The sequence below is a fragment of the Lycorma delicatula genome, chromosome 2 (assembly GCF_047948215.1).
Source record: "Lycorma delicatula isolate Av1 chromosome 2, ASM4794821v1, whole genome shotgun sequence".
Classification (NCBI taxonomy): Eukaryota; Metazoa; Arthropoda; class Insecta; order Hemiptera; family Fulgoridae; genus Lycorma; species Lycorma delicatula.
Genome location: NC_134456.1, coordinates 112,770,661 through 112,785,174, shown reverse-complemented (window position 1 = coordinate 112,785,174; position 14,514 = coordinate 112,770,661). Strand labels below are relative to the sequence as shown.

The 14,514-nt window shown below is 31.4% G+C and overlaps 1 protein-coding gene across 4 annotated transcripts in view; it reads right to left on the bottom strand.

The window, feature by feature from the left end:
* Positions 1-14,514, bottom strand: part of Tango6 (transport and golgi organization 6) — a 41,713-nt gene that overhangs the window by 19,200 nt on the left and 7,999 nt on the right. Inside the window, exons 4-6 of one of the 4 annotated variants that reach the window (XM_075356099.1) lie at positions 9,817-10,074; positions 9,152-9,367; positions 3,855-5,033 (exon numbers count right to left, since the gene is read on the bottom strand). In XM_075356099.1, the coding sequence (XP_075212214.1) occupies positions 3,855-5,033; positions 9,152-9,367; positions 9,817-10,074 (1,653 nt within the window). The remainder of the gene's footprint in view (positions 1-3,854; positions 5,034-9,151; positions 9,368-9,816; positions 10,075-14,514) is intronic. The other 3 variants (XM_075356100.1, XM_075356102.1, XM_075356103.1) reach the window with 3 other exon arrangements.

The window sequence follows — 14,514 nt, the reverse complement described above, 5'->3', positions numbered from 1 at the left end:
GCCCACCACCATGCAAGGTTGCTGCAATGCCTGATGAAGCAATTGCCAACGCAAAAATGTTTCCAAAGTTGTCACTATTTCTTGCTCCTCCATCTGCTCGATGTGGTTGTATTGGCAGCGTGTGTTAATTTGTTGCTCCTCATTGCCCATGAAGTAGATTTGCAAAACTTTTGGATCGGCATCAGACATTAAGAACAAAGAACCAATTTGATGATACACTTGGCCCTGAATTTTAAATGTTGATTCAAAATTACGACCATCCTCATTCTGAATGATTTTTGTCATTTGAAAGCAAGAATTGAATTTACGAATTTCATGCAAAAACTATTTCGATTGATATGTGGCTCCAGCCAATAGTGTTTTCAATGGTTCTGGTGGCGAATTCAATGGTGGAAGTGAAACTTTTCCTGATGCACAGCAAAGACTGGCCGATGCACCTTTGTATTTAAATGCATGACAGTGTTGGCATTCTTTGTTGATATTGCCGATGACAATTAGTGTATGTGATGAATAGTCTATTCGAACGCAAGGTGGTGAAGTGATGCACGTGTCAATGCATGACGTTCTTGCATGCTGTCGATCATGTGTCTGTGTGCGTCGATGACTCGTTGATGTGCCTCTCTTTGTCTCAATGCATTAGCTCGAAGACATTTCATTTTCACGCGTGTTTGCAACCTGGTCTCTTAGAATCAAATGAGAACTGACAATTTAAATTTGTAGGTTAAGTTGATTGTTATTGAATGCACGTGTATACATTATTAAAATTCATGAAAAATCATGTAAAATACTCACTTTATACTGCACCTTACAAATTTGCACAATGTATATTCTTTAATTACACTTTAAAACGCTATTTCAATAAATAACATAATATACTCAATTTAATATTCTTAACACGATTGCAGCGCTGCCTACTGGATCCAATTGTGAACCATCCCAAGATGGTTCACATAAATAAATAAAGTTGATTAAAAAAACATTTTCTATTGGATCAAATTGTGAATCTAAACCATTCTCGAATCAACTTAATCACACACACAAAATTTCATCAAAATCAGTCAAGCCATTTAAGAGTTCAGTCACATACACATGGACAGAAGAAATATATATAAATAAAAAGAAGATTAACTTAGCAAAGACAATTCTTTTGTTATTGTATTTGTCCATATTCCCATCTGTACTAATATCTCAAAGACAAAAGTATAAAAACTGTTTATGACCAAGAGTACAGAATTGCTTATAATAATGCTTCTTATCTTATGCTTATTATTTTTTTCTAATAGTGCTTTTGAGGCTTTCCTTCATCATCAGTTAAACCTTTTCTTCCAAATCACACATTAAATTCAAACCATTAAAATTACAACATATAAAAATACGTAGTTATAAATATTAAAAATAAAATTAAGAATTTTTTATTTAGTGTTAAGAAAATGTTTAATTTTATATTTTTTTAATATTTTTATGTTATAATTTTAATGGTTTGAATTTAATATGTGATTAGAAAGAAAAAGTTTAACTGATGATTAGGGAAAACATTGAAAGCACCATTAGAAATAAATAATAAGCACCAGGTAAGAAGCATTACTGAATTCTATACTCTTGGTAAACTGTTTTTATACTTTTGTTTTTGATATATATATAAACTATTATTTTTTCTAAGAAAGGAACTTCTGAGAGTGGAGATTGAGTATATGCCAAATCCAGAAATGTATTTTTTTGATTATAATAGATTTTTTCAACAAAAAATTATTCATGAAAAACTATGTGTACTGGGTTATCTTAACAAGAAAACATAAAACAATTTCATCATGGAAAATAATTTTACTAAAAAACAAATGTTTTATTAAAATTAAAAATATTAATTAACTAAGCTAACTGATTCACAATCTTTAAGTTAAAGAGTTGAATGGATCAAGATTTATTATACTTTACTCACCAGTCTTCTCTTTAATTTTATTCTTCTACATTTGACACTTCAGTAATACAAAGTTTGAAATACATTAAAGAAGGAAAAAATCAATCTCACTAACATTACTTTATTCTTATTTAAACTTACAATACCAGGTAATTCAAAAAGGACTTCACATTTAAAAATTTATTTAGATAACTTACAGATCTGGTTGATAACTTAGATATTTCATAGCAAAACATATCACGTTTTGACTCTGGTAGTTCAGTAGTACCGAATCTGACCACCAGAGCTGTCACCAGTATTGTTAAAAATTGATACATTTACTGGTGCGGGACATGCTTGCTGTGTGTTTTGATTTCATAATTTCTAAACACATGAGAAATGGGATGTTGAGATGATGCATGTTAAGTTGATTTCTTTAGACTATGTGCAAAGCTTTCTCTGAGTTGTTCCACAGCAACTTCAGGGAACCTGTTTGAACGAAGGTTTGGTGCCAAGAGTAAATTGCATGTCTCCCTAACGTATTCTACAAAAACTGTAGTTACTGACTGTTAGTTACTGACTGTAGTTACTGCAGTCAGTAACTACAGTTTTTGTAGAATACGTTAGGGAGACATGCAATTTACTCTTGGCACCAAACCTTCGTTCAAACAGGTTCCCTGAAGTTGCTGTGGAACAACTCAGAGAAAGCTTTGCACATAGTCTAAAGAAATCAACTTAACATGCATCATCTCAACATCCCATTTCTCATGTGTTTAGAATCTCAACATGAGATTCTAAACACATGAGAAATGGGATTTCACAAATTACTGCTTGGTGTGCATTACTAAACGAGTGCACTTCTTTCTCTTCCTGTTTAGCCTCCGGTAATTACCTTTCAGATAATACTTCAGAGGATGAAATGTATGAGTGTAAATGAAGTGTAGTCTAGTAAAGTCTCAGCTCGACCATTCATAAGATGTGTGGTTAATTGAAACCCCATCACCAAAGAACACCGGTATCCACGATTTAGTATTCAAACGACTGCACTTGAAGCCATACAAACTAACTATGATTCAAGACATTACAGATGACGACAAAGTTGCTCGGCTGCAATTTTGTGGAGAATGATGGATAGAATTGCAGATGATACATTTTTAGACAATGTAATTTTTAGTGATGAGTCAACGTTTCACATCACTGGCAAGTTAAACACCTATAACTGCCGAATACGGAGTAGCAAAAACCCTCATTAAACTTTGTAGCACATTTGTGACAGCCCTATGGTCAATGTTTTTTAGACAGGGCAACACCTCACTACTGCCTAGAGGTCTGAGATCTTTATACTCGATTCCCAGGTAAGTGGACTGGTCATGAAGGTCCAATTGCATGGTCAGCTTACTCCCTACTACTGACATCTACTAGATTTTTTCTTGTGGGGGTTTCATTGAAGATCAGGCTTATGTATCACCTTTGCCTGCTGAACTTCTTAAGTTAAGATTTCGAATTAACGCTACAACTGCAAAGTTAATGTCCGACTCGCTGATTAGAGTCTGGAATGAAACTGACTTCAGGTGATATGTATGTCGCATTACAAATGGAAGCCATATCAAACCAAAGTAAATGTTGGATGATAAACTTGAAGTGTATTTCTTTGAAATGAGGCCTCAACCAATCTGTAAGTTACCTTAATAGATTTTCATATGCTTTTAAAGTTATGAATTCCTTTTTGAATCACCCAGTATTATGGTTACAAAATATATATATATATATATATATATACACACAAATATCATCTATATCAATATATTAATTATTGTGTTGCCTAGATTTAATTTTGTGGATAGTAATAGAATGAGTTTAGTCTTACATATGCATTAACTTCTGATGAAAAACTATAGATATTAATAAATTAAATATTTTATATAATTTATATATAAAAATAAATAAATAAAAGACTAACCTGGAAAATACAAAGTATTACATCTTTCTTTGCTTTTGCTTCAGGATCTCCAGAGGTAATAAGTTTTGCCAACTCTAACATTGCATGTCCTCGAACAGGAAGTAATGGATCACAGGCTTCATTTAATGCTAATTCACATCTACTCTTCACATTACCTGATTTATTATCTTCTGAATAATCAGATTTGTGTTTGGTTGTACTCATTTCACTTTTTATGACACCATGAGTTAAAATCATGTTATAAACTTCATCACACAACATCTTCAGTTCTATACTCTTTGTTTTTTTAATTAATTTAGGTAATGATGTTGATAATTTTTTAAGTTTTCCCCAATCTGACTTATTTAAAGAATGCATGTCATTCATGATGGTAATTAAAAGTAATAAGGCTATACATAATATCTCTGAATCATCATTTGCAGATTCTAATTTATTTGTTATGAGAACATCAACAAAGTCTATAATAGACTGTGATTCGCTAGCAATATTTTTCTGTACTTTTTCAGATTCAGCTAATTCAGCAAGCATTTCTGTTATATACAATTTCATTTCTGAAAATTCATCACCTAATGAAGTAGAATAATTTAAAAAAAACAAAAACAATTTTTTACTAATTGCACCTGTAATATCTTTTTCTTCAAACAATTTTAAGATACATTTACTATAAATATGTTCAACACTATTAATAATATCACTATTATCAGCACTAATTTTAATTCCTCCTTCATCACCAAAAACAAAACAAATTTCTTGTGGTAATTCTTTAATTTCTGTAACCGGTTCATTAAGTAATAAACTTTTAAAAACTCTTCTCAGCCATTTGTCATCAGTTTTTGACAAAATTACCCAAAGTAAATCTTCTATTGGTTTTTTAATAACTGAAACACTATCGCATATTTTACAATATAAAATATAAATAATCTTTGATAAAATACAGAGAGGCTCAATTGGTACCGCCCACATTTCACCACCAGGAATTGCAAAGCACTTCTGTAGATTTTGAATACAATTAGCAAATTCTTGTTCAGTAAAACAAGGAGAACAATTAAGTAATGGTTCCATTAGAACTGATAATAAATATTTCTCACAGGTACTTTTATCTTTTTCATGTAACACACGACAACATAAAACTCCAATCTGAATTAAACTCACATCACTAGAACCCACAAAACCTAGGATCTGAAAAAGAGAAATTAAAATCATTTAACATTCAAGTATATATAGTAATGAAAATATCTAACAGAGCAGTCCAAAAAGTAATAAGATAATAAGAAAACAGCTGCAGTTCAAAAAAACTTGAATCTACATTTACATCTTCCTTTCAAAATAGTCTCCCGTAAATGCAACACACTGCACTGCATCCAGTGCTCGATTCACTTTTCAAACATGAAATCCATATGACCTCTAGATTAGATTTTCTCAAATTTTCACTCTTTCAGGTCCTTCTTCACCTTCGGGAACAGTCATAAGTCGAATTTCTCTAGATCAGGGCTGTATGGTGGATGAGGAACAATATTAATTTTTCCATTCAAAATTTTGCAGACTATATAAGTAACATGAGGATATACATTATTGTTTTGCAACATGAGTTCTTCAGTTTTTTCTGGGCATTTTTTTCTGAAGTGGATCAGCATTATCTTCAGCAGATTGATGTACCAGAGCATTTACACTTATGCTGATTTTACCTATGCTGGTGCAGCTTTTTTGCAAAAATGATGAAGAAGTTGACTTCCTTCAGGAACATTGTTTTTTCATCTCAATGTCATAATGGAAAATCCAAGATTCTTCAATGGTTATCACATTATGCAAAAAGTGCATTTTTTCCTTCTTGAAGCAAGCCAATAATTCTTTGTAAGATTTGTCAGGTGTTGAGTCACACAACTTAATGACATAAAATGCATTTCATATGTATCTGTCGCTCAGAATATTGTGTGCAATGTTTTTTGAGATATGTAGCGCAGTTCTTCCAACTACTACACACCAACAAGACAATCTTCTCGAATGATGACCTTGCTGTGTTCATGTGTTTAATTTTTTTAAACGTATACAAAACTGAATTGCATAACATCGATGAATATTTTTTTTACCCTAATAAGTGATTAACAAACACATTATACAAGAACAATCACTGAGATTCAATGACTATAAAAAACAACTTAACATTGAGATAGGAAGTAGAAAACACACAGGTAACTTGTATGCATACAAGGCTATCACTATGTGTGCTTAAAATCTCCTTTTGAAGATGATTCATTTTTGGGTCGCCATAGTATATATTTTTATTTTTCGTTTTTTTTTTACATATTCAATTTTTTCTATATTTAAAAAAAATATTAAAATAGTTCTGTAGAACTATTTTTTATTATAATATTAAAATAGTTCTGTAGAATTTGAAAGATATTTCAAATTCTTCATTTAAATGACAATTTCCAATCATTCTCATGAAAGATACATAAAACCACCTTTTGATGTAACTGAACGTCAGCAGAAGTGTTTCAAAATAATTTTTATCTAGTTAAAAGTTCAGCACATTATTTCTGTATAAATGAATGGTTAAAATCGTAATATGACTTTTCATTAAATTAATAATAATAGCTAAAGACCCAGGTGCAGTAGAAAATTACTTAAGCTGTTGTTTTACCTCTCTAGGCAAAGGATAACACAGGTCAACAAAAATATTTAGAACTGAGATAAAAGTAGGTGAATGTGTTTTTATATTGAATCTTAATTGAAATCAATTTTTCTTCATCGCCCTTGTATCTTTAGTTATAATCCTTTAAAATATTGAGAAACTTCTTAAATAATAGAATACGAAAATAATAATAATTACAATTAAAATTCCTACTTTTATTTTGCAGACATTATGTTTATCTTAATTTCTTATTTATTTTCTTTTTGTGTTCAGCGAGGTCTTCTCTTTTTATCATCCAGCAGTAGTCAATCATCGTGGATTCATCCCATCTGCCTTGATAACGTTGTTCCATCTGCAAAAAATTTTGGTGGAACCTTTTTCCTAGTTTATAACTGATGTAACCCAAATTTAAAGGAAAAAAGTCCAAATGAGAATGTAAAAAATTAATTTTCAATAACATACTGTAGCCTACATTTTTGTAGTTCACTAAGAGTCCATTTATAAGTTGATCATGGTTTTCAGCTTTTTTGTTTCCAAGAAAACCAGTAACAACATCTTTGAATGAGTTGTATGCTGCTATTTCTTCAGGTTTCAGTTTGCTGTCAAATATATTTTCACAAATTAATTTTATTTGTGGTTCGATGAATATTACCTCTTTTAATTTGACTTCACTTAACTGTGAATAAATCTCAGTCAAATATTTAAAGTCGTCTCCATCTTTGTCTAACGCTTTTACAAAATTTTTCATCAGACCTAGTTTTATGTATAGGGGAGGTAAAATAATACGATCTGCTTCAACGGGGAATATTGACATTTTCCTTTCCTGGGTTACACTGATTTCATTTTGGCCAGTCTTTAACAGCATAGTGCTTATCCGTAGTCCGACTATCGCACAAACACAAAAAACGCATATATTTGTAAAGCCACTCTGGAGACTGAGAAGAAGTCATCACTTTTAGGTCAGCAATGATTCACCATGAATGTTCATCATACTTAATAACTTTATACATTTTTGACATACTTTTATATGCTTCTTTCATTTCTACAACATGAGCTACTGGTATAGAAGAAAACTTAATTGAGTTATGCAACAACACTGCCTTTAAGCTTCTTTTTGGTAAGTCTATAAGTAAACGTCAATCATGAATAACATATTCAATGTCTAGTTCAGACAATAGCCCCTTAACATCATAGCAGGAACAAATTAAACCGCCTCTTCTTAAGTATTTCAGTAAATTTTCATTTCAATTTCTACATACTAAAATTTTAGTATCCTTGTTAATATATTTCATTCGTTAAAACATGAACCTAGATGTTTCACATGTTTTGACAAATAAAGTCACAAATTAGGTCGCTCAGTTCTACTTATGTCATAAGGTGAGGTTCATTCAGTATTGATTCTTCTGGAACGCAATTAATATCTACAGAACTTGAGGATTCATTGATTGAGGACTTATATTTGTCTCCCAAGGGACAGTCAAAATAATGTTTGTAAGCAGTTTTCAGCAGATTCGATACTGGATTTCATTGACCTTTCATGGTGAATTTTCCACAAACATAACAAAAATTATTTGGGGAATTTTTGCAAACCCAATCTTTATTCATCATAAAATTCAAAATGTTTTAATCAATGAAAGTAAACTGAAATATTACAGAAATACTTACTTAATTATAAAAATAATTAAGTTTGAATTTATAAATACTTAATTGGTTAAAATACTTCATAAAATTGTTTCACCATAGAGTGGGATAAAACAAAGCAACCCCCCCCCCCCAAACACACACATACACAAACTTAACAAATCTTGATGTTCAATAAAATAATACCAAAAGTTATTCTGTCATAAAAATCTTTAATTCACTTATGAAACAAGCTTTACAATATGTGTATAGTAAAACCACAACCACAACTAAAGAACACAGGAAGTTATACCAAGAGCTGAACTCATAGTGAAGAAAATTTCATTGCGTTGAATTACTCATTACTTGACATGAAATGACATCATTCAACTGTTTTGTATCAAATATAGGTCTACAGCATACATCACAATATAAAATGAGATGTGAATAAGCAAACATACAGACATACTAACTTATTTGTGTTGTTTGTTCCACGAATGATGGAACAAATAAATTTATGGGGTTGTAACTTAAGACCTTTATGTAATGGGTTGCTTCAGAATACATATTCCAATTCAGGACATTACTATATAGAACACCTACACCCATTTTAGTTCCAAATTTTATGTTGACCATGTAATCTTCAATTTTCCTTGTATAACACTGATTCGTGCAACAACATTTTCAAACACAGGATTTTACTAGATGTTTAATGAATATTATTTAATCACTGTAGATTTAGAATATAATATTATCAACTACATAAAACACAGTAAAAACAAACAATCAATATAAGACATAACAATGCACATCCACCCCATGTGGGATCCACCCCACATCCCTACTATCATATTTTAGGTATTATTTAAATATAATTAAATTAATGAAAATATATTTATTCTAAAAAAAGAAAATGAGAATATCACTTCCTTGTGACAAACTGCAGATTAAAATTACAATTCTAAAAAAGTAATATTATATAACACCATGTGACATTTAATAATAAGAATGCAAGGCAAAAGTTTATTAAAATAATCAAACATACCTGAGGAGCAATTTTATTATAGTAAAGGATAGCATCTCTTGTGTGAGGTGTAGTTATAAGACGAGCCACAGATTCAAGTTTTGTCACTACATTAGGATCTTCACAATTAGCTGTATGCTGAATTGCCCTTACAGTCGACACAACACCATCTTTTTCCATCAATCTTTGTGACAAAAGTTTGCTAACACCAACTCGCAACCATCTTGGACTTAGCTGCTTAGCACACAATACGATTCCAAATTCAATTACTATAAAGACACAGTTCACAAGAAATATAAATTTAAATAACCGAACTTACATAAATTAGAAAAAAATTATACACCAAAACTACATTTTCATACAATAAAGAGGATCTGTAGAATAAATTAAAAAAATTATGATCTTTTTCTAACCTTTTCCATAAATATTTTGAACCAAATCTGTACAAAAAAGAGTATAAATGTTACAGTAATCTTGTAATAAAATTTTAAATAAATTCTTTTTTAATGCAAGATGTGCTAATTTCTTTTAACACAAACTATTCTTAAAATTTTATGAATAAAATTAATTACCAGGAAATTTAAGCATATTAATTTTACATAAAATTCATTTAAATAATAATTGTTTATTTAATTTACTTAATTATTTTTTTATTCACTGAATTATTTTACATTTATCAAATGTACCTTGTTCCCCTGCATAAGCATCAATGCATTAATTACAAGAGGTTGGTATGATGTTGAGACAAGAAAAATTAATTTTGTCTGAAAATATTCACGGTCTGAAATCAGCTCTGCGGTAGGTTTTTTAAATGGTGGCATGGTTAACTGACAAAGAGCAGCAAGAATATCTCCTATATTCTTTGAAAGTAATAAACTGCTAATAGATTTTTCTTCAATCAATGACAACGTGCATTTAGTGACACCACTCATTCTGTAATACTTCTGGAAAAAAAAATTTTATTTTAACGACAAATAAAATAAGGTAATACCAATGTGTTTAACATTTACACAGAAATTATAATACATACAGAGGGTTAAAAAAAAAAAACAAATTCACATGTTTGATGTTCTTGAATAATTATTCTTACAACCCAATGTGATTCAACATTAGTAAACTTATTAAACATTAATAGTGATTTACACACAACACAAAATCTACACAATTTTCAGCCAGAAATGTCCCATAAGAAAAAAAACAACTGAATGCATAAATTAAAAATTCTGTTTATTATTTCTGCTTTTCTATTTTTCCAAATTTGAAGAGATCTGACCAATTGAAAAATATTTTTAACTATATAGTAAAGTTAAAAAAGATTATAAATTGTTATATTCCTAGCTTTTGTAAAGTACCGTTCCATCAAAGCATTTTTTTAGCATTTTTTTTGCATTTTTTTTTTAGCAAGTTTTACTTGAATAGAATAAAAAAAAATAATTTTTTTAATTTATTTTTTGTTTGTTTAAACAAACAAAAAATAAAAATAAGCTTATTTTTTGTAATTAAGCATGCATTTTTGTAATTTTTGTAGCATTTTTAAGCAAGTAATTTTTGTAGCATTATTGTAGCATTTTTGTAGTTCATGCCTAGTATCATGCCAATGATACCTAGTATAGGTATCATTGGCAATACCAATTATACCTATAATTGGTATTGCTTAGCATTTTCCCAAAAACTATTAATTTGTTTTAATATTATTAATAGTAATATTTAGTATACAACAAGAATTGTTGTTTGATCAAAAATACAGGGTCATCATAAGAAAATAGTAGTTTAAGGCACGAATTAAATATAAACAAAAATATTTCTAGTTACATTATTTTCAATATATCTTTAGAAGCAGTTATTGTATACCACAAGAAAAATCAATTGAGATTGGTCAGGACTTCTTGAAGGGCATAGTGCAGGGCGTTCTCAGCCTTCCCATCTACCTGCAATTAATGTATTAAAAGTGTAAGGTGAATTGTCTTATGTAATGTATATAGAGTACATTCAATTGAGAAAAGCAGTAGCTATTTAACATATTAAGCTAAACATTTCCATTAATAATTTTTTCATGAAAGTCTCAATTATACAATTTTTCATTAAAGTATGTCAAACATTAGAAACATTAATTTTAGATGCTGTGTGTTTTCTAAAAAATTACATGTCAGTTTTTTAATTCCCATATTCATGAAATGTCTACTATCAAAAATCCAGGTGAAAGTAACTGTAAAAATTACATCATTTAAAAATGGGTAATTATTCAGAACAGAAAGCTGATATGCATTCAAAAGTAAGTATTCTTTGCATATGGTGTCATGGTCAACATGTTAATAATAAATAATAAAAAAATGTTGCTGTACTATAGTTTTTAAATTTTACTGTCTTTTCGTTATAATAATAATGATGATGATTTTTTCACTTTCTTGATTTATAAAGATTTTAAAATGAAAACAAAAACTTACATATTCCTGTAGTTAGTTTAGTGCACTTTAGGTTAAGGTTAAGATAAAAATTAAGGTTAGATAACTAATGATTACATGTACTGAAATGTTATATGATATAAACATAACCTAATGCTCGCTAATCTTGTCTAATTAACCTTAAATAAATTGGCTGATTTAAAATGTAAACAAGAGAATATTGACACAAATAAATTCAAATTATTTCCTTCAACACCTTCGATTTTCCTTTTAAAATCTTTATAAGTCAAAAACTACAATAAAGCTGCATGTTTTTTTTTTATATTTACAATTAACACGGTGAACACAATACATATGCAGATTAATAACTTTGAAATGGGTATCATCTTTCTAAGCAATTACCTAAAAATGATCTATTTTTCTAATTTTGTCTAAAATCTCAACAGCGATCTGGAAATGTTTTCTGTATCAAATGGCTTTATTTCTTTCAGAAGCTGAATTTTGTATGCATATAAATACAACCTTTAAGGTTATGAACAGTTTTTTCTGAATTTTTAATAACTCAAGGCTTCAATATGTGATGAATTTATTAGGACTTCTGATGCAGATCATCTAATTTGTTCAATGCTTATTTCTGATATTGATAGCCTTCCAGGGAATTTTTTTTTTGAGAACAAATTCTGTTTCTTTGAACTTACTGAATCCACATCATATATATGGTGTCCTCCTTTTCAGATATATGTTGAAATACATGATATGCTAAAATTATTATTGTCTTCAGTTTGGTACACCACAAAATACAATTTTTTCTTGAACAGAAAACACACCTCTGTAACAACAAACAGACTGATGCAGTGACTGAAGTGGCTGTTACACAAAAACCTTTTGGGTAGAGGTTTTCAGTAATACATACATAATATCTCATCCTGACCCTATAGGGGACGACACCAACCATGGAACGTTTACCACAAAAACCTTTTGGATAGAGACTTTTCAATACTTCAAATATAATTTCTCATCCTACCCCGTAGGGGAAGACACCCACCATGTGACGTTTCCAGTCACAATGCCACCCCTCCTTACCTAGCCCTGATGGGCTTTACCGGAGATCATCTTCAAAAATCTCAGCAATTGACATATTTCAGTTTTGCGTCAGCCAGGATGCCACCAATGGGAATGTCACAGGCGACATTCCCATCGATATACTACAAATTAAGGTGAAATCATGGAAAACAAAGCAATCTCAACGGAAGTCTTAAACAGGACTAAATTACCTAAACATTGAGGGAAGGAACTGAAATATACCTACCTGAATCGGTAAAAGTGAGTTCGACACACAACTCAATAACAAAAATACAAAACAAAACGAAAAAAAATCAAAGGAAGCCCAGTAGGGATCCTACACCCCTTCTGTAATTCTTTCTTTAGTAAGGAAAATGATAAATTCTTCTACTATTACTCATTTGGTCTGGGTTCTTTCCAACTCTCCTGACTATCCAAAGTCAACTCGAATATCCAAAATCATCTCAGGGTGCTTCTCATCGTACTTTGAAGACTCATATAGCACGTGGGAGGCGTCATCTAGCACCACACTGTGAGCACAAACCTGAATCCACCAGGCTGTGTCACGCCAACCTGCCCCTAAAAGCACTGTGTCCTGAAAGAAACTGAGTAACATACTTATTTGGGAAAATCCAGGTATCCCACAAGCATCTAATATCCGGGAAGAGATCATATGTATACTGTTCGTCTTCCATCTCATCTCATCTTGCTTGCCATAATTCAAATCCATGTTGCTCGATCTCCTGAATCTTTTCAGAAGTCAACTCACCAATCTTCGTAGCAACATATCATTCCTGCCTTTCCACCACAAGAACCAATAGGTTTCACATTTCCAATCTCCAAGATTTCTTCTCATGAAATCGTTTGGTAACTACCCGTTACCATCAGCAACATAAGTCTTTGGGCCCTCAGTAAAATGTTCCAGTAACTTTTAAATTTCAGCCTATCCACCCAAACAGGTACTGCATGTAGCATTATAGCCTCGCACACACCTTTGTACAGGATACTCATGGTCCTGAAATAAAGATCCCAATTAGGATTGACCACACATCAAATACCAAAGAAATCACTACACACTTTTCCCACGACATATTAAAAGTGCTTCTTGAATTAAAACTTCTCATTGAGAAACATCCTGAGGTACTTCTGAGCCTTAACATACTTTATACGGCCTGCGATCGAGACTCAGGCTTCTCACCTCACAGCCAAACAGCCCTTACGAAGCATCATCATGGTCTTCTCCAGGCTGAACATCACCTTCTATTAATGGCCCCACAGCTCTAGAATCCTGCACACACGAGTAGCTCTGAACTCCAACTCCCTCTGTGAGCGTCCTTCAACCAGCAGGAGCCTGTTGTCGGCATAAGCCACCATGCGACACCCACTGGACAACCTCAGCCGTAGAAGAAAATCAAATTCAACCATCCACAACAGAGGACCCAACACACTGACTTGGGGACAACCTTTTGGCAGTGTCTTGCCAACCTCATGCCCCTGCAGTGCAACACATCACGATGACTGAAATAGCTTTGCAATAATTGTAATTCGCCATCAGTATATGGTAAATGACAGAAGACCACCACAGATTATTTAAAGCACCAGAATGTCCAGGAAAATTCCCAAGACATATTCCGCTGCACTGGTCAATACCACACTCATCACATGGAGAATGGCGTCCTCAGTACCTTTTCTGGGACAAAAGTCGTACTAGTTTTCTATTAATATCCCTTGCAAAGTCAACCTCTCATTTATACAAAGATACAAAACCTTCTCAAAGCAACTTCCAAACCAACAACCAGCAGTAGCATCAGAGGTCTATATGACAAACTAACAGTAGGATCCTTGTTGTCTCCTTTAAGCAAAAATTTAACAATCTCTTTCTTCCAACATACAGGGAAGCATCCACCAAATAACAATTTA